This window comes from Dendrobates tinctorius, unplaced genomic scaffold (genome assembly GCF_039654945.1).
Source record: "Dendrobates tinctorius isolate UK_male_01 unplaced genomic scaffold, ASM3965494v1 ptg000162l, whole genome shotgun sequence".
Lineage (NCBI taxonomy): Eukaryota > Metazoa > Chordata > Amphibia > Anura > Dendrobatidae > Dendrobates > Dendrobates tinctorius.
Genome location: NW_027361829.1, coordinates 38,838,021 through 38,859,504, shown reverse-complemented (window position 1 = coordinate 38,859,504; position 21,484 = coordinate 38,838,021). Strand labels below are relative to the sequence as shown.

Below are 21,484 nucleotides of genomic sequence, written 5' to 3'. Positions count from 1 at the left end.
ATCCATGACGAAGTGGTTCTTAGGGTCACAGAGACCAAATTCCTTGGTGTTATCATCTCTCATGATCTTAAATGGGGGAAAAACGTGGATGCTGTTATAAGAAAAGCACAACAGAGGATGTTCTTCCTGCGTCAGCTGAAAAGATATGGTTTGTCTAAGAATTTGCTGATCTTATTCTTTAATGCTGTCATCAGATCTGTGATTTGTTCCTCTCTGATAGTCTGGTATGGGGGAGCCACTGCGCATGACAAACTCCGCTTACAAAGGACTTTCAGAACAGCAGAGAGAATTATAGGTTCCCCCCTGCCTAAAATCCAGGATCTTTATGATAAGAGTATTCGATCCCACGCATTGAAAATTTCATCCGATCCCTCTCACCCGGGACACTCCTCATTCCAACTACTCCCTTCAGGACGTCTCTTCAGAGTCCCCAAATGCAGCACCAACCGCCATATGAACAGCTTCTATCCACTCTCTGTTCAACAATTAAATCGTCATGTGTAGACTATATACTGTATCTGTCTTGTTAGATGTTACTTGTTGTATCTGTTGTTATATATTATGTTGCCTCTTTGCCACAAAGAATTCCTTGTATATATGTAATATGTACTTGGCGATAATAAATTTGATTTGATTTGATAAGTATTAGCTGAGGCTGGCACTGTGCACTATTACAGCAGCGGCACAGGCTTTATCCACAGCCGCTGCCTTCTGCCTCTGTGACCTGCCACTCCCCCTCCCCCGCCGGCTTTCTGGGACAATGACTCGTGTGTAAGCCGAAGGGAGCTATTGTGTTGCACCCTGTAGCAAACAAATACCCTTATTAAAACAATGACTTTTAACTTAAGCATTGACAATCAAGGGTCTTTGCTCAAAAGAAATATATACCATATATACTCGAGTATAAGGTGACCCGAGTATAAGCCGAGGCACCTAATTTTGTCTGGGAAAACTTATTGTCTCGAGCACAAGCCTAGGGTGGGAAATGCAGCAGCTACTGGTAAATTTCAAAAATAAAAATAGTTACCAATAAAAGTACAATTAATTGCGATATCAGGTTAAGTGAATTTTGAATATCCATATTGAATCAGGAGCCCTATATAATGCTCCATACAGTTCAGATGAGCTCCATAAGATGCTCCATACAAAAAATATGCCCCATATAATGCTGCACAAAGGATAATAATGGCCCCATAAGATGCTCCATAGAATAATATGCCCCATATAATGCTCCATAAAAGTTGATGGCTCCATTACATGCGCCATAGAATAATATGCCCCATATGCTGCTCCATAAAGGTTGATGGCCCCATAACATTCTCCATAGAATAATATGCCCTATATGCTGTTGCGATTAAAAAGAAACAAAAATGACATACCTCTCATCGCTGGGGGCCAGCTACTGGTGTCCTGAGTAGGCGAGGAGACCGGCACGCTATGGGGGCCAGGTGCCAGTGTCGCCGCTGGATCAGGGCCCCGTCACCTGCGATATTCACCTGTCCCCGTTCCACCGCCGTGCGCCGCTCTGTCTTCCGGGTCTCTGCAGAGAGTGTTCAGACAGAGGGCACGCACTAAGCGCGTCATCGCGCCCTCTGACCTGAAAGTCACAAGCAGAGAGCGTGGAAGACAGCGGCGCACAGCGGTGGAACGGGGACAGGTGAATATCGCATGGCTCCCCTGTCCTCCCCGTCGTACCCCCTCCTGGCGCGGTCTCTGCAGTCCCTGCTTCTCCTAGTGTTCACTGTATGCGCATATTCATTACTTTAATGAGCGGCACCACGTGACCGCTGAACACAGGAAGAGCTGCGGCGCTGACGACCATCGGAGAAGAAGGGACTGCAGAGACCGTGCCAGGATGGGGTGAGTATGATCTGACAGCCTCGCTCCCCCTCCCCCGTTGACCCCCTGGGACAATGACTCGAGTATAAGCCGAGAGGAGCACTTTCAACCTAAAAAAATGGGCTGAAAATCTCGGCTCATACTTAAATATATGCGGTATATATATACAGCTCTTTAAAAAATTAAGAGACCACTGCAAAATTTTCAGTTTGTTTGATTTTTCTCTTTATAGGTATATTTTTGAGTAAAATGTAAATTGCTCTTTTATTCTATAAACTACTGACAACATGTCTCCGAATTTCCAAGCACTAAGTTTTGTATTTATTTTCAGAAAATGAGAAATTGTCAAAATAACAAAAAAAATGCAGTGCTTGCAGACCTCAAATAATGCTAAGAAAACAAGTTCATAATCATTTTGAAACAACAATACTAATATTTTAACTCAGGAAGAGTTCAGAAATAAATATTTTGTGGAATAACCATGATTTTTAATCACAGCTTTCATGCGTCTTGGCATACTTTCCAACAGTCTTTCACACTGCTTTTGGGTGACCTTATGCCACTCCTGGTACAAAAATGTAAGCAGTTCTTCTTTTTTTGATGGCTTGTGACTATCCATCTTCCTCTTGATTACATTCCAGAGGTTTTCAATGTGGTTCAGGTCTGGAGATTGGGCTGGCCATGACAGGGATGTGATGTGGTGGTCCTTCATCCACACATTGATTGACCTAACTGTGTAGCATGATGCATTGTCCTCCTGGAAAACCAGTCCTCAGAGTTGGGGAACATTGCCTGAGCAGAAGGAATCAACTGTTTTTCCAGGACAACCTTGTATGCAGCTTGATTCAAACGTCCTTAGCAAAGATTAACCTTCCCAATTCCAGCCTTGCTGAAGCATCCCCAGATCATCACCAATCCTCCACCAAATTTAACAGTGGGTGCAAGACACTGTGGCTTGTACGCCTCTCCAGGTCTCCGTCTAACCATTAGACCAGGGTTTCCCAACTGAAGTCCTCAAGGCCCACCAACAGATCATGTTTTCAGGATTTCCTTTGTATTGCTCAGGTGATAATTGCTTCACCTGTGCAATACAAAGGAAATCCTGAAAGCATGACCTGTTGGGGTGGGCCTTGAGGACTGGAGTTGGGGAACCCTGCATTAGACGACCAGGTGTTGGGCAAACCTGAAAATTAGACTCATCAGAGAAGATTACCTTACTCCAATTCTCTATGGTCCAATCCTTATGGTCTTTGGCAAACTTAAGCCTGGCTCTCCTTTGGCTTTTTTCTAGCTTTACATAACTTCAGCCCTGCCTCTAGGAGCCTGTTACGAACTGTTCTTGCCGTACACTTCACCCCAGCTGCCATTTGCCATTCTTTTTGTAGGTCAATTGATGTCATCCTGAGGTTGCTGAGTGACATTCGAATAAGATGACGGTCATCCCGGTCAGTGGAGAGTCGTTTTTGCCCTTTGCCGGTCTGTAGCTCTGTTGTCCCCAATGTCTGCTGCTTGACCTTGTTGTAATGGACTGCTGTCTCAGAAATTTTAAGGATGGAGGCAACATGATGCTCACTGTATCCCTCTGCAAGTAAAGCCAGAATTGAGCTCTTCTTTTCTTCACTCAAGTCCTCTCTTTTCAACTCCCTTGGCATGGTTAAAAGTTATTTTTTCATTCCTATTACTTTTGGAATATTACTTGCATTTGTTTTGCCATCCAGCTTGTCCTATTGCAAGAGGATTGGGAATACCACAGCAGGTTTTTTTTATACTATATATATATACTAGGGTGAGCCATTTATATGGATACACCTAAATAAAATGGGAATGGTTGGTGATATCAACTTCCTGTTTGTAGCACATTAGTATATGGGAGGGAGGAAACTTTTCAAGATGGGTGGTGACCGTGGTGGTCATTTTGAAGTCAGCCATTTTGGATCCAATTTTATTTTTTTCAATGGGAAGAGGGTCATGTGACACATCAAACTTATTGAATATTTCACAAGAAAAACGATGTGCTTGGTTTTAACATAATTTATTATGACCACTTATAAAATGTGGTCAAAGTGCTGCCCATTGTGTTGGATTGTCAATGCAACCCTCTTCTCCCACTCTTGACACACTGATAGCAACACCACAGAAGAAATGCTAGTCTAAGGGGGTAAGATTCCTTGTAGGAATGCTCGGACCTGACAACCATAATGTGGTGGTGCACCATCTTGCTGGAAAAACTCAGGGAACGTGCCATCTTCAGTGCATAAAGAGGGCAACACATCATCATGTAGCAATTTCAGATATCCAGTGGCATTGAGGTTTCCATTGATGAAGAATGGCCCCACTATCTTATACCACATCATACCATCAATTATGTGTGTCAGGTCCAAGCATTCCTACATGAACAGTTTCCTGGAAAGTGGATTGGCTGTCGTGGGCCAGTTGAATGGCCATCAAGGTCTCCTGACCTGACCCCCTTAGACTTTTATCTTTGGGGTCATCTGAAGCCAATTGTCTATGCTGTGATGATACGAGATGTGCAGCATCTGAAACAATGGATACTGGAAGCCTGTGCTAGTATTTCTTCTGCCGTGTTGCTATCAGTGTGTCAGGAGTGGGAGAAGAGGGTTGCATTGACAATCCAACACTTTGAACACATTTTATAAGTGGTCATAAACTTGTAAATAACTCATGAAAGAATAAAGTTACGTTAAAACCAAGCACACCATTGTTTTTCTTGTGAAGTTCTCAATAAGTTTGATGTGTCACATGACCCTCTTCCCATTGAAAAAAATAAAGTTGGATCTAAAATGGCTGACTTCAAAATGGCCACCAACTTCCTGTTTGTGGTATACTAATGTGCCACAAACAGGAAGTTGATATCACCAACCATTCCCATTTTATTTAGGTGTATCCATATAAATGGCCCACCGTATATATATATATATATATATATATATATATATATATATATATATATATATATATATATATATATACACTCACTGGCCACTTTATTAGGTACACCATGCTAGTAACGGGTTGGACCCCCTTTTGCCTTCAGAACTGCCTCAATTCTTCGTGGCAGAGATTCAACAAGGTGCTGGAAGCATTCCTCAGAGATTTTGGACCATATTGACATGATGGCATCACACAGTTGGCGCAGATTTGTCGGCTGCACATCCCTGATGCGAATCTCCCGTTCCAACACATCCCAAAGATGCTCTATTGGATTGAGATCTGGTGACTGAGGAGGCCATTTGAGTACAGTGAACTCATTGTCATGTTCAAGAAACCAATCTGAGATGATTCGAGCTTTATGACATGGCGCATTATCCTGCTGAAAGTAGCCATCAGATGTTGGGTACATTGTGGTCATAAAGGGATGGACATGGTCAGCAACAATACTCAGGTAGGCTGTGGCGTTGCAACGATGCTCAATTGGTACCAAGGGGCCCAAAGAGTGCCAAGAAAAAATTCCCCACACCATGACACCACCACCACCAGCCTGAACCGTTGATACAAGGCAGGATGGATCCATGCTTTCATGTTGTTTACGCCAAATTCTGACCCTACCATCCGAATGTCGCAGCAGAAATCGAGACTCATCAGACCAGGCAACGTTTTTCCAATCTTCTACTGTCCAATTTCGATGAGCTTGTGCAAATTGTAGCCTCAGTTTCCTGTTCTTAGCTGAGAGGAGTGGTACCCGGTGTGGTCTTCTGCTGCTGTAGCCCATCTGCCTCAAAGTTCGACGCAATGTGCGTTCAGAGATGCTCTTCTGCCTACCTTGGTTGTAACGGGTGGCAATTTGAGTCACTGTTGCCTTTCTATCAGCTCGAACCAGTCTGCCCATTCTCCTCTGACCTCTGGCATCAACAAGGCATTTCCGGCCACAGAACTGCCGCTCACTGGATTTTTTTTCTTTTTCGGACCATTCTCTGTAAACCCTAGAGATGGTTGTGCGTGAAAATCCCAGTAGATCAGCAGTTTCTGAAATACTCAGACCAGCCCTTCTGGCACCAACAATCATGCCACGTTCAAAGGCACTCAAATCACCTTTCTTCCCCATGCTGATGCTCGGTTTGAACTGCAGGAGATTGTCTTGACCATGTCTACATGCCTAAATGCACTGAGTTGCCGCCATGTGATTGGCTGATTAGAAATTAAGTCTTAACACACAGTTGGACAGGTGTACCTAATAAAGTGGCCAGTGAGTGTATATATATTACTAGAGGCCTGGGAGTTTTTGAGGGTTCTCCGCAGGATTTTGGTTGTTCCCAGCATTGCACTTTTTTGGACAGAGAGTCCAGATGTTGCTCCTGGGATCTGTTGTAGCCATTTTCCCAACTTGAGGTCACTGCTCCAAGTGTTCCTATCTCCACTGGAATCACTGTTGCCTTCACCTTCCACATCTTCTCCAGTTCTCCTTTGAGGCCCTGGTATTTCTCCAGCTTCTCATATTCATTCTTTCTGATGTTGCTGTCACTTGGCACTGCCACATCTATTATCATTGCTGTCTTCTGATCCTTGTCTACTATCACAATGTCTGGTTGGTTAGCCAACACCTGCTTATCCGTCTGGATCTTGAAGTCCCACAGGATTTTAGCCCTTTCATTCTCCACCACTTTTTCTGGGGTCTCCCACCTGGACTTAGGAGGACTTAGCCCATATACTGTGCAGATGTTCCTGTATACAATTTCCGCTACTTGGTTGTGGCGTTCAGTTTACACTGTTCCTGCTTGCATTTTGCATCCTGACACTATGTGTTGGACGGTTTCTGAGGTTTCTTTGCATAGTCTGTACCTTTGGTCTTGTCTTGTGATTCCTGCTTCTATGGATCTGGTACTTACTGCTTGCACTTGTGCTGCTATGATTAGTGCCTCTGTGCTGTCTCGGAGTCCAGCTTTCTCCAACGATTGGTAGGATTTCTCCATGTCATCCACCTCCATTATCTGTTGATGGTACATCCCATGCAGCGGCTTGTCTTGCCATGGCGCTTCATGTTCCTTTTATACCTTCCAGATCTGTTTTTGCTGCCTTAAACTTTCTCTCAGCATCTCAACTTTTGGTGCCATTTTTCTGATACATTCCTGGATACACCTTGTTTCATCTCTGATGGTGGCTTGGATGCTTATCAAGCCTCGACCACCCTCTTTTCTGTTGGTATACAATCTTTGGGTGCTAGACATAGGGTGGAGATCTCCATGCATTGTGAGGAGCTTTTGTGTCTTCACATCTGCAGCTTCCATCTCTTCTTTTGGCCAGCACACTATGCCAGAAGGATATCTGATAACTGGCAGGGCATATGCGTTGATGCACTATAACTGGGTGCCATTTTTCTGCAGTCGTCCCAAAAAATTCCACCAAATCTGAACTTCTAAGGAATTTGTTATGGTTTTTATAAGTTGCAAATTGTTTCTCTCAGTTCCGCACTGGATGCCAGGCTTGAGATACATGTAAAATGTAAGATTACATTGTATAAATTGCAGTTTCTTTTCACATACCATGTACTGTATAGTTTCATGGAATATTTCTTCTATTGGGTTAATCTGCAATGACAAATTATACCAAAGCCGTTGCCTGCACAAATTGTGTATTTATTGGAGTGCTGTCAAGGTAATACTGTTCTGTCCTTCATCTATTGAGTCACGTAAACATTTCCACATTTCCGCTGACAGCAGATGAGCTGATTTTATAGTATTGTACAGTGATAGAATGTTTTCTGTAAAATGGAACACATACCAAGGCCGGGGTCACACTGGCGATTAAATCGGACGAATGCAATGCGATAAAAAATCGCATTGCATTCGTCCCAATGTTATTCTATGGGGCAGCTCACATCATGCGCTTTTTGATCGGATCCGATCCTCGGACCGAGACAATCGCAGCATGCTGCGATTGTCACCGATTTTCGGATCGGATTCGACAATACAAGTCTATGGGGGCGAGAAAAAATTGGACTAAAAACGGACCCGATGTGTGAGTTGTGGTAAAATCGCACCAAAAGCCCAAATTTTTTTTTCAAATACAGTAATATCACAGTGACCGGTTAAATCAAGAAACGAATTAATAGATCTAGACACATTAAATACATATATATATATATATATATATATATATATATTTTATACATGTCATAGAGACACATTTCTATATATATTTCTAATTCATACAGTTCTTCATTGCAGAATAGCCGCTGAAACATTTGCCGGCTTTTGTATAATCATTCTTCTGCCCGACATGAAATGACACATGGTTTACATATAGTTAACCATTTCATTTCATGGTTTTTTTTTATGTCTATCACTATTAATTATATAAGGGTTTGTGGGTAAAATTTTGGAGTTGTAGGGGTTCATTTAAGGGGTTAATTCGTTGTATTAAATTGCGGGGACTCCCTGCAGCCTCAGTGACGTCAGCGGGAGTCCCAGCAATTTAATGCAACGAATTAACCCCTTAAATGAACCCCTACAACTCCAAAATTTTACCCACAAACCCTCATATAATTAATAGTGATAGACCTAAAAAAAAACATGAAATGAAATGGTTAACTATATGTAAACCATGTGTCATTTCATGTCGGGCAGGAGAATGATTATACAAAAGCCGGCAAATGTTTCAGCGGCTATTCTGCAATGAAGAACTGTATGAATTAGAAATATATATAGAAATGTGTCTCTATGACATGTATAAAATATAATATATATATATATAATAAATAAATAAATATATATATATATATATATATATATATAATAAATAAATATATATATATATATATGTATTTAATGTGTCTAGATCTATTAATTCTTTGTGTGTGGAAACCTGTCATTGGGCTCCATTATTTGTCCATTTTGCTATCCTGCGAGAAAATCTCGCCAGACGGATGTCAAACAGATCCTTACATGCGATTAAAATCGCATCAATGAAGAAAAATCGCATCAAAAACGGATCACTAGTTAAGATACTTTTGTGCGATTTCGGACCGTTAAAATGGGACCGATTTTTTTTATTCGTTGTGTGTGACTCCAGCCTAATTGTCTGAATGGCGTTCGTAAACTGCTGTCAGTACAGTGATAGTAAACTGTGGAATGGTGACCAGTTGCTAAATTCTGCAGAAGGCGATATGAGAGGTCATTGTGTGCAAGAAGAAACAGAATTCCATAAATAAAACAATACATTCTCATTTTCTCTTATTTGGACGGGAAGAAATGGAAGCGTTATAAATAGCACTATAATTTGGCCCATAAGATTCCATGACTCATAGGATGCTCCATCTTTTTAATTGGAGTATGATTCAAGACATGACAAAGTAATTGATCCTCATGCTGATACCACTACCTACGCGCTGATTAGCTTGTCAGAGGGAGAAAACAGTGAGTTTGCTGGTGGGATGTAGTCTTCATTCCTGTTTATATCATACAATGATTATAAATTAAGTAAATCACTGATTCCTTAACCCCTTAGCGACAGAGCCAGTTTGCAGCTTAATGACCAGGCCAATTTTTACAATTCTGATCACTGTCACTTTATGAGGTTATAACTCTGGAACGCTTTAATGGATCCCGCTGATTCTGAGACTGTTTTTTCGTAACATATTGTACTTCATGTTAGTGGTAAAATTTCTTCGATAAGTCTTGTGTTTATTTATGAAAAAAAACGGAAATATGGCGAAAATTTTGCAATTTTAAAACTTTAAATTTTTATGCCCTTAAATCAGAGAGATGTGTCACACAAATTTCTTAATATATAACATTTCCCATATGTCTACTTTACATCACCGCAATTTTGGAAGCAACATTTTTTTTTGTTAGGAAGTTATAAGGGTTAAAAGTTGACCAGCGATTTCTCATTTTTACAACAAAATTTAGGGACCACATCATATTTAAAGTCATTTTGAGGGGTGTACATGACAGAAAATATCCAAAAGTGGCACCATTCTAAAAACTAGACCCCTCAAGGTGCTCAAAACCACATTCAAGAAGTTTATTAACCCTTTAAGTGCTTCACAGGAACTAAAGCAATGTGGAAGGAAAAAATTAACATTTAACTTTTTTTTTGCAAAAAATTTACTTAAGAACCAATGGGGTAAACCACTTTTTCAGCACACGGCAGAGCTCGCAAGGGATGGAGCGCCGTTTGACTTTTTCAACGCAGAATGGGCTGGAATTGAGATCGGATGCCATGTTGCGTTCGGAGAGCCCTTAATGTGCCTAAACAGTGGAAACCTCCAACAAGTGACCCCATTTTGGAAACTAGACCCATTAAGGAACTTATCTAGATGTTTGGTGAGCACTTTGAACCTTCAAGTGCTTCACAGAAGTTTATAACGTAGAGCCGTGAAAATAAGAAATCCATTTTTTTCCACAAAAATGATCTTTTCACCCCCAAATTTTTATTTTTACAAGGGTAACAGGAGAAATCATACACCCACAGTTATTGTGCGATTTGTCCTGAGTACGCTGATACCCCTTATGTGGGGGGGGAACCACTGTTTGGGTGCATGGGAGAGCTTGGAAGGGAAGGAGTGCCATTTTGGAATGCAGACTTTGATGGAATGGTCTGCGGGCATCATGTTGCGTTTGCAGAGCCCCTGATGGGCCTAAACAGTGGAAACCCCCCACAAGTGACCCCATTTTGGAAATTAGACCCCCTAAGGAACTTATCTAGATGTGTGGTGAGCACTTTGACCCCCCAAGTGCTTCACAGAAGTGTATAAACGCAGAGCCGTGAAAATAAAAAGTCTTTTTTATTTCAACAAAAGTGATTTTTTTAGACCCAATTTTTAGACCCCTAAAGTTGGTAAATAGTGGAAACCCCTCAATTCTTGCTCCAACCCTAACCCCAACACACCCCTAACCCTAATCCCAACCCTAATCCTAATTCTAACCCTAATCCTATTTCACCCTAACCCTAATTCTAACCTGAGCCCTAACCCTAGCCCTAACCTTAGTCCAACCCTAACCCTAGCCCTAACCCTAGCCCAACCCTAACCCTAGCCCAACCATACCTAGCCCTAACCCTAGCCCAACCCTAACCCTAACCCTAACCCTAATGGAAAACTGAAAAAAAATATTTTCTTTATTTTGTTATGTTGGCCTATCTAAGTGGGTGATAAACGGAGGGATTATGTACTATTTTGTTTATTTTGATCACGATGATAGTTTATCATCGTGATCAAAATGAATGAATGGAATCTGCCAGCCGGAGCCTGCAGATTCCCGGCGGGCGCACTGCGCATGCGCCCGCCATTTTCTCCAGATCCAAGATGGCGGCGCCCACCGGAGGACGCCGGCGGGACCACCGGGAGGGGACCCTGGACGACAGAGAGGTACTGGGGGGGGATCGGGGACCCTATTTCTCTCTCCTCTGATGTGCGATCACATCAGAGGAAAGAGAAATTTAATGCACAATCGGAGCTTTTTTTTTTTGCGGTCGCCGTTATAGGGTTAATAGCGGCAATCTCAAAAGAGGGGTCGGTAAAAACTGACCGATTCATGTTCTCTGGGGTCTCGGCTACCCCCGGCAGCCGAGACCCCGGAGAAAATCCGACACTGAGGGGAGGTATTCACTTTCTCCACAGCGCCGTGAATTAGCGGCGCTGTGGTTTATATACACTTAAATACCGCAGTTAAAAGGCCAAGGGGTTAAAGGGATTTTCTCATGAATAAAGTAAATATTGTAATTCCAAGATCTAAGTTCCACAACTGGATGTGTTAAAAAATATATTTTCCTCTACTGAGATAATTGGGGATGAGCGGACCCGTGGAAATTCAGGTTTGTCTGGTTCGACCGAACCTTAGTCCAATGTTCAGTTCCGGTACTAGAACTGACACTATTCCTCAGGCTTTGAAGTTACCCATCCTCGGATTAGTGTCTTTGGCAGACCTGCACAAAGTGAGGCCTGCAGCCCACATCCGGCTCTCTGGCTGTTCCTGTCTGGCCCAAAGACCGAGACAGCCGAAGGGTTTCAAACTGTGGTCCACGGACTGCACCATGTGGTTACCCTCCTCCACCAGCAACCTGATTTCACCATTACCTGCATTCTCAAGATGTGTGTGAGCCCTCATACTGTATATAGGGAGGCTGTAGATACTGTATATAGGGAGACACAGACAGACAAAAAACAATATATGACCTCATTGAAATCCAATAGATCATTATTGCCTTTTAATGGGATATTCACTTGAAGAAAAACATGATAAATGATCTTTGAAAGAAAAAAAAATCTAAATACTTAATAATATACCGTACTTTTAATTTTGTGAAGTCCACTAATCATATGTCCTCACGTTGGCCGATTTTTCAGTCTTTTCAAAATATGATATAAGAACTGCACATGGGACTTGTTTACCAAACCCTTGATTGGTTGATTTTCCAACATTCTCAGAGCAATCCCCAGCTGAAATATCAAAAAAAGACATACCAACTCACAGGTAGGGGAAGTTTGGATCTATGCGTGGATGCGGTGCGCCACAAAACTTTCTCTAAATTACCAAACTTGTGGGAAAGTGGTGGCCAAAGGCGATATCGGTGATTTTTTTCTTGTAGGGTAGCCCCTTGAATAAAGAAACAAAAAAAATAATGTGTTTTGACATGCATCCCACTGTAATATACATGAAATGATAAAATGAAAATGTATTCATAATATATCTAAAAAATGTTTTTCTTTCTACCAAAGTGGCATACAATCAATATAGGAACAAAAAGGTGACCTTTATATTTGTATATCAGTTTGTATATGGAGCCCGTTATATGAAGAATCATGTGGGATCAGATTCTTGTGACATATCACTGCATTTTGTAAAATGCTTTGGTTTAAGCAAAAATCCTGCAAGTTTAGCTCAGGACTGAAAACCATCATGTGTACATGAGTTGTCCATAAAAAAAGAGGCTGGGGAGTGAGGGAATCCCTGATATTCCATGGCTTCCCCTCCTATGTCACAGCTAAGTAATTCTTATGTCCCCACTTTCCTCCATGACGACTTTCTTGGTTCTGGAGAACACCTTGCTAAGTGGGCATTTATAGTCTGTGCTCCCAACAGCTAGCTGTGTTAGGAATGATCTTCAGCCTTATATAGCTTGTTATATCAGTTACATTAGAAAAACACTGTTCTTACTGAATTTAAATTGCATACTAAATACTTAACGCATCTCTGCTTCTCTTTCAGCTACTTTCGTAGGTATTTTGCACTGGTAAGTGTATTTTTATGCAAGCAAAAACTGTATAATATCTTGTCATACTGTTATACAGGACTCATCACCAGGGCAAAAGAGGCAAGTTTGTGTTTTTTTATATTCCTGCTCCACTCCTAAATATTCTGTTTTTAGAGGGTTTTTTAATTCATCATAGTTACAAAGAGATGGGACTTTTTATGTAGTACTTATTTTTAGGGTCTTTTCCAACGGAGGTGGTGCTTACAGGGTATAAATTCAGATTGGCCTAAAGACACACCCCTGAGATTCCAGGGGACTATGCCCCCTTGGTAAAGGCCATACAAATTTGCACTGCATACAAATACCAATTTATCTCGATTCATGTGGCAGATTTTAAAACAAAACTGAGTAATTAGAGGAACAGCAAAATAATATAAAAACAAAGATTAGTACTTTTCACTAGTTGACAATTCCTCTTTTTGATATTTTCTCATCTCGGCTATTTATGATATATACATACACCAGGCATATCATAAATATTTGATAGCTGGGATGTTCAGCATTTGAACCCACTCAAGTTAGGTGATTACGGACATCCTACTGCTGGTCCCCCAGACAAGGCAGCTGGTAGACATCCAACCACAGACTGAATTTGGAGGGGACTGTGCATGTTCAATGCTCTCTCTACTTTCAAAACTATTGGAGGTGCTGATTGAACTGAGCAAGCTTTATTCGTTAGCAGGACAATGACCTCAAACAAAACCAAAGGTTCTCAGGAATGGTACTTAAGATTCTCCATAGATTATGCCCCCATAAGATGCTCCATAGATTATGCCCCCATAAGATGCTCCATAGAATATGTCCCATAAGATGCTCCATAGATCATAATCTATGCCCCCATAATATGCGCCATAGATTGTGCCCCATAAGATGCCCCATAGATATATATGCCCCATATGCTGCTCCATAGAGGTTATGGCCCCATAAGATTCTCCATAGATTATGCCCCCATAAGATGCTCCATAGATTGTGCCCCCATAAGATGCTCCATAGAGTATGCCCCCATAAGATGCTCCATAGAATATGCCCCATAAGATGCTCCATAGATTATGCCCCTATAAGATGCTCCATAGATTATGCCCTATAAGATGCTCCATAGAATATGCCCCCATATGCTGCTGCAAATAAAAAAAAAGTGACATACTCGCCTCTTGTCGCTGGGGACCAGGTGCTGGTGTTGCTGCGGGTTCAGGACCCCAGCACCTGAGATATTCACCTGTCCCTGTTCCAACGCTGCTCGCCGCTGTCTGCCAGGTCCTCTGTCAGTGACTGTTCAGGCAGCAGAGGGCGCGGCACGCACTAACAACGTTATCACGCCCTCTGCTGCCTGAGTGTCACTGACAGAGGACCCGGTAGACAGCAGCGAGCAGTGTTGGAATGGGGACAGGTGAATACTGCATATACTTACCCCCTCCTGGCGTGGTCTCTGCAGCCCTCCGCTTCTCCCACGGTCTCCTTTCCTTCAGCGGTCACGTGGTACCGCTCATTAAAGTCATTAATATGCGCATATTCATGACTTTAATGAGCGGTACCACATGACCGCTGAAGGAAGGAAGGGAGACTGGGAGAAGCGGGGGGCTGCAGAGACTGCACCAGAGGGGGCCACTATGATCTGACACCCCCGCTCCCCCTCCCCACCGACCCCCTGGCGTATATGACTCGCGTACAAGCTGAGAGGGGGACTTTCAGCCCCAAAAAATGGGCTGAAAATCTCGGCTTTTACGCGAGTATATACGGTATATATTAATCCGCTCTGCTCCCCCTGCTCTATGACATGGTACCTGCAGATATGACTTAATTTTTTATGGCAAAAAAAGTGTAATAAATCGGCTCCAAATTCTTTTGGACAGGCCGCAGATAGATGAGTACAGCTCTGCAGTGAATAGAACATTTTACTAACGGTCAACATGCAACGTGAACATTTTTGTGATAGTGACTTCTTGCGTATACGTAAGGTGGTTTTGTTTTCCCACAAATTACATTTATTACCTATCCGAAAGAAAAGTGATAAATGTCTAATCTGTAGGCCCTCATTGATCATTAGATTGGGGGGTCTCGAGCTTCATATTCCTCCTCACTGGATGACAGCAGTGAAGAGAAGAACTTAGAACACAGTTGAGCATAAACATGGACAATCTGCAGTGCATGGATACCTGTGTGAGCATAGACTTATGTAGACAGGGCCTGTTCAAGACAGTCCATATAAAAGATGGGAAGTAATGTGAGTAGCATGTAAAATGCCTGATAAAAAGGTAGTTCCAGTCAGCAGATCTTTGGACCTTGTGGGAACATGTCAGGCGATTCATGGTGCCCGTACAAAAAGCTTCTTTCTGCATATGTTTATTTTCCACTCTGTAGCATTTCAGAGAAAACATAGTTTATACAGTAGCTGGAAAGACCAAACTAATCATTGGGGTGATTTCCTGCTGTCTTCTCCCTACCGGGCTCTTCTTTATAGATGAAGGGAAAGAATTGCTTGGGGGAAGCCAATTAGGTCCTACCCCAGGGACTAGTCTCTTCATTCCTCAAAACTTTTCAATAAAGAAGCCTTCTTTATGGATACTGCCTATCATTCAGGCAGCTTGAATCGCCTAAAAAGCTCCCTTTTAAAAAACATTTTTCAATTTCTTTTTTTCGGTAGTTTCACTATTAAATACATTCATCAGGTGGTAAATATCAAATTATTTTCCATAAATGTTAAAAAAGGACAAGCCCCTTATGTAAGTTTCCATTCTCCCTGGTAACATGAAGCCCATAGGCTAGGGTGGTAACACGCTGAGAACATGTACATGTCTGAAGTGCGTCTGCTAAGAAGTCCGCTTCCTAAATGTTTTAGCAGCTTTCTGCTGCATCATTAGAAATGAATTTCCAATGGCTTGTTAACTATTAATTAGCACTCTGTTCTCGTAAAACCAACCAGCCGTTAAAAAGGTTCTCTGCTCCAAAAGTAAATGCCGCAGTGGATAGCTAAGCAGTTAAAGCAATAAAAGGATTCATATTCACTGCACCACTTGGCTCCCGCTCCAGCACTCATGCTCCAGACTACCCACCAGTGACCTGGCTGCTGCCTCTGATTGGCTACAGGGTCGGTAGTTGTCAATCTGCAGCCAATCACCTGTGGTTTTTCTGTCATCGCTCATGACCTGGTAGAGGCTGCCAGTGAGGCGGCACTAGCGCAGGGAGCGGCGTACCGGAGTGAGTACACGGCTTTTTATTATTTTACCTTCCAGTCTGCCTACTGCTCAATTTACTTTTTAACCAGCGAACCCTTTAACAGTAGGCAAACCATTAGGAATTAAGTGTGAATGATGCAGCAGAAAGCCACTGCGACATTTCCGCTTCTTATCAGATGCACTTCAGGCGCATTGTACACTGTATGACCCCAGACTTACAGCTTTCAGGATCCGTTTTAAGAAATAGATTAGCGCGTATAATGTGTTTTGTTACAGGAGCACATAATTATAGATACACGGAAAAAAGCTTAAACATTATGCAGCAGATTTGCCATAGTTTACATTTATTATAATTATTTTTGCTAGATAATATTGAGAATGGTTTATGTTTTATTTACGGTGCATTTAGGTTTACATGTTCGTGTTTTTTTCCCCCAGGGGTTACATATCAACCCTTTTTGAGAATGACCGTCATTTTTCTCACCTTTCTACTTTGGAGCGCGAGATGGCCTTCCGCACTGAAATGGTTCGTTTTCAGCATCTGAAATCTATATTTGACAAAAATGATTTCTTTGTATGTTAGTTTATGAAAAGCGACTTAGATGATTTGGTTCAGAATTTATCATCCGATACTGGTTTAAAAAAAAAGTAATCATAACATTACTAATCATAACTAGTTCTTGGCAGAGTTGGAAGTAACTTATTGTTCTATATGAATTTCAAATTCCATTTTCGAGGTGTCTCGAGCACTGACACTTCGTAGGCTTAAATCTGTCAGAAAAATGGCCAAAAGATTGACTGTTTTGAGAAACATCTCAATTATAACCTGATTCACACTTTTGCGTGTCGCAGTCAGAGTACAAACCGCGAACTGGCCACTCTCTTTCGACGCCGAACTTGAAATCCTCATATATGGCTATGAGACTGTGAAGTTTGGTTCTGGATGCTCACAACTGGACAGTGAATCAAAGACTGTAACCAGTAGGTGTATGAATGTGACATTAAGGGAAATCTATATAATCATCCTGCCCAATCTACGGACACCGTGAATCAGGACCTTGCTGCGCAAAGTCGGCTAAATATGCTTCACTCTAAAATTCTACAGTGTTTCAGAGAAACTATAGTTTGAAAAGCATGCCGGGGACTACAAGGAAAGAACTGACTAGTCTGGCACGACACCTGGTCGTCAACTTCACACTCCAATTGATTAACAGATCTCTTCCATGTAAGCACATAGGGAGCGACCTGTCATTCAAATGGAACCGGGAGAGGAGAAGCCAACCTGGGACGTCATCAGACTAGACAGGTCTCTCCCTCTGATCCCCAACCAACTTTTTAAATTGTTTTCTCTAAACAACAGAATAAACGTACGCGGCTGCAGTCAGGCTTAGATTCATGTCACCCATAGTTCGGGCAGCATGAATCTCGTCACAGGTTCATTTTAAGGACAGATTGAAAACAACAGACCACATTTCCCCCATTTTTTTTTCTATAAATAATGTTAAAGTAGTGGTTTTTATGTGTTAAAATTCTTTAACTGAGTTTTTTTTTATATTTTTTGATAGGGTCTTTATTATTCTTACTTCAAATCCATCATTGAAGCTCCATCATATTTTTCTGGTTTTCAGTCGATCATGAATGATAATGTTACAGAATATCCTAATGTAATAAACACATTGAAAAGATTTAATCTCTACCCCGAGGTAAGAAAATGTACAAGATGTTTGGTTCCTTAATTGATTTTTTTGTTATATTATTTATATAATTTATATTTATATTATTTTTTAAGTTTATTTCTGTTATTTTATTTTGCTATCCCCATTTATACACTAGCTTCCAATTAAGCTTTGGTAGTTTCGTTTCTTGTTAGGTAATAACCTCAACCCTTTTAAACCTGTTGATTTATTAATGTAAAGATGAAGTATCCTCAGGTTTTTATGTTGAATGTATTTTTCTTAAATGAACTACGTTGGTTTTTTTGTTCTTATCACAATATGTAATTAAAGGAAATTATACATTTTCTAGACTCTTTCTGCTGTTGGTTTCCAGAAAATCCATATGTACCTTGGCAGCAATGGATGTATAAATCACTTGAAAAAAGAGAATTAGGCACCAGTTGCTAGAATCAAGCAATGTTCACTGATTCACACCTCAGTATGCCTCCTTAGGATCTCTGTAGGGTGGTGCACTGACATAGGTGTCATCAAGGTAAAACATAAGAAATTGAAAGAATTGGAGCACTCGCCCAAATTGTTCTTGATGTGTGATTGTATTCAATGTTGAAACGTGACATCAAATCTTATTGAAGTGCGGAGTGCAGGTAGCAGGGGAGCTGTACAGATGAGAGAGACTGATGGACTACGGCCGTTTCGCACTTGCGCTTCTACGGGTCCGTGCTTGTCAGGGTGTCACACAACCTCCTTATAACAAGAAGGGATTTAGTCAAATGTTATGTATTGAATCATCTAATGAGCGTGTGCAGCGATCAAGAAGGGGAGCTGTGACATCCCGTATTGTTGTTAGCAGATTGTGTCATCAGCTGTGTATACAGGTGTTACCAGTCAATGTAATTTTGCCTATGATGATAATGCGACTTCTGAAAACGCTGACTGATAGAGCAGGAAGTATGAGTCTAAAATATCCTCAATGGAGCTGTGTGAAAATTGCAAGATTTCTATATATATTTTTTTTAATATAGATTGTAATAAACAAAAATTGCTAAAATTAGAAAAATATATAATTTAACACAAAAACCTAATTGAAACAATTGGTTGTTTTCTGATGCTACATTACTTTTAAAGTGAATCTCAGCACTCAACAGCTTAACCCCTTCATGACCGGAGGTATTTTCGGTTTTGGATTTTCGTTTTTTGGCAAAACGGGAAAAAACCCCCACAGTTGTTTTTTTGTTTTGCTTTTTTAACTATGTTCACTAAATTCTAAAACTGACCTGCCATTATGATTCTCAGGTCATTACATGTTCATAGACACCAAACATGTCTAGGTTCTTTTTTATCTAAGTGGTGAAAAAAAATTCAAACAAAAAAAATTGCGCCATTTTCCGATAACCGTAGGGTCTCCATTTTTCGTGATCTCAGGTTGGGTGAGGGCTTATTTTTTGCGTTCCATGCTGGTGTTTTAATGAAACCATTTTTGTGCAGATACGATCTTTTGATCGCCTGTTATTGCATTTTAATGAAATGTCACTCACGGCGACCAAGAAATGTAATTCTGGCGTTTTGACTTTTTTTCTCGCTATGCTGTTTAGCAATTAGATTACTCCTTTTTTTATTGATAGACTGGGCGATTCTGGATGCGACGATACCAAATATATCTATGTTTGATTTTTTTTTATTGTTTGTGGGGCAAAAGGGGGGCGATTTGAACTTTTATATATAGTTTTTTTATATTTTTAAAAACTTTTTTTTACTTTTGGCATGCTTCAATAGTCTCAAGGGAGGCTAGAAGCTGCCATAACTTGATCGGCTCTGCTACATACAAGCGATGATCAGATCACCTCTATGTAGTAGCATTACTCACTTGCTATGAATGCCGACCTCCGGATGGCACTCACAGCAAGCCAGCAGTGACAACCATAGATGTCTCCAGTAGACTTCTGGTTGTCATGCCACCCCACCGGTGACCCACGGTCATGGTTGTAGGTCACTGGTGGGCGGATTTTTGACCTGATGGTCAGAAGCGTATGTTAAATTCTGCTATTAGAGTTTGACAGTGGCATTTAATGGGTTAATAGCAGTGGGTAGATCGCGATTCCACCCGCAGCTATTCCAGGCACATGTCAGCTGTTCAAAACGGCTGACATGTGCCGGGAAAGATGTGGGCTCGCTACCGGAGTCCACATCAAAGGGAGGGAGTATGACATCGGAAAGGGTTTAAAGGGTTACTTCCATTATTAGCCCTTCATAAGCTCGCTTTGCAGCTGTAACTTCCATTCTTTTCTGTGGTAGTTGCACAAAATGTGACCTCGCTTTCATCTCCTTAACCAGATGCAAAATTCCTATGTTGTTTTCCAAACGTTTTATTGGAGTTTTAATAAATGGGGAAGAAGGTGTAAGGGATTGAAGGAAAGATGAAAAGGAAAAGAGGAAGGACAACAATGTCCAAATGTAAATAATACATAAAATGTAACATGTTAATGCAGAAGCATATTATACAATGAACTATTACAAAGGTAAGTATTTAAGCATATAATATATTAAATTTGTTCCAAGCCAAAGACCTAACCCCAAAGGGGCCTAGGCAGGTGCACTCTTGTTGAAGACCTTAAGAGAACAGCTCCAGCCATCTAGACCATTTCCTAGCATGTTTGGCAAATTGATCATGCATTTGTGAAAATTTCAGTTCAAAGGAATGATGAAGGCTAATTTTGTCTATAATATCGTTAATTTGTGGAGGTTTTGGATTTTTCCAAAGGAAAGCGATATTGTGTTTGGAAACTAGTAAAATGTACATAATCAACAGCCTGTTAGTAGGGTCAATTTTGTCAGCGTCTAGAGAAAGAAGGGCCAGACGAGGAGACAAAATAAGTCGCGTTCCTAAGATAAAATCGATAAGATTTGAAACCTTTCTCCAAAAGGGAACAATTTTGGGACATTGCCAAAATATATGCAAAATATTTCCTGGCCTTCCACAACCCCTCCAACAGAGCGGAGAATTGTCAGGGTTGATTCTTTGGAGTCTTACAGGGGTATAATACCATCTCGTTAAAAGTTTGAAGTGGGTCTCTTGTAGTGATAAGGAAGTGGTAGAGGCGTACGAGAGGGAGCAAGCCTGTTCAAGGTCAGGAGGGTCAATTGTATGTAATTCGTTTTCCCATTTGATAATATTTTGAGTCTTGACCACTGCAAGGCTATTATTACACCACTTGTAAGTATACTCAAACCTCCAGAAAATATTATGGTCTATATTACAAATAAGATTAACTGCTGTTTCAGAAATTCTTGGTGAAATAGCAAGGAACTCATGGAGTTTGTCTTTAAGGATGACATATTGTAGAAAGCAGGAGTAGTAGATTGAAATCTATTATTGAGTTTGTTATAAGGTGTACAAAGAGCACCATCGTATAAATCTTTGAGTCTTTTGAGACCAAGTGCAGACCAAACGGGGTCAATAGTCTGATTGGATGCTTGAAAAATAACTGATAAGGTCAAATTTTTTAATGTGACTTCTTTATTAGAGCCTCTTTTTGGAATAGAAAATTTTTTCCAAGCTTCAGAAATAACTTGAAAAATTGGATGAGA

General features: G+C 41.1%; 1 protein-coding gene across 1 annotated transcript in view; it reads left to right on the top strand.

The window, feature by feature from the left end:
* DPY19L1 (dpy-19 like C-mannosyltransferase 1) overlaps window positions 1-21,484 on the top strand; it is a 342,123-nt gene that overhangs the window by 54,416 nt on the left and 266,223 nt on the right. The window contains exons 2-4 of the mRNA XM_073549963.1: window positions 13,005-13,029; window positions 16,662-16,749; window positions 17,789-17,926. Coding sequence (XP_073406064.1) covers window positions 13,005-13,029; window positions 16,662-16,749; window positions 17,789-17,926 — 251 coding nt within the window. The remainder of the gene's footprint in view (window positions 1-13,004; window positions 13,030-16,661; window positions 16,750-17,788; window positions 17,927-21,484) is intronic.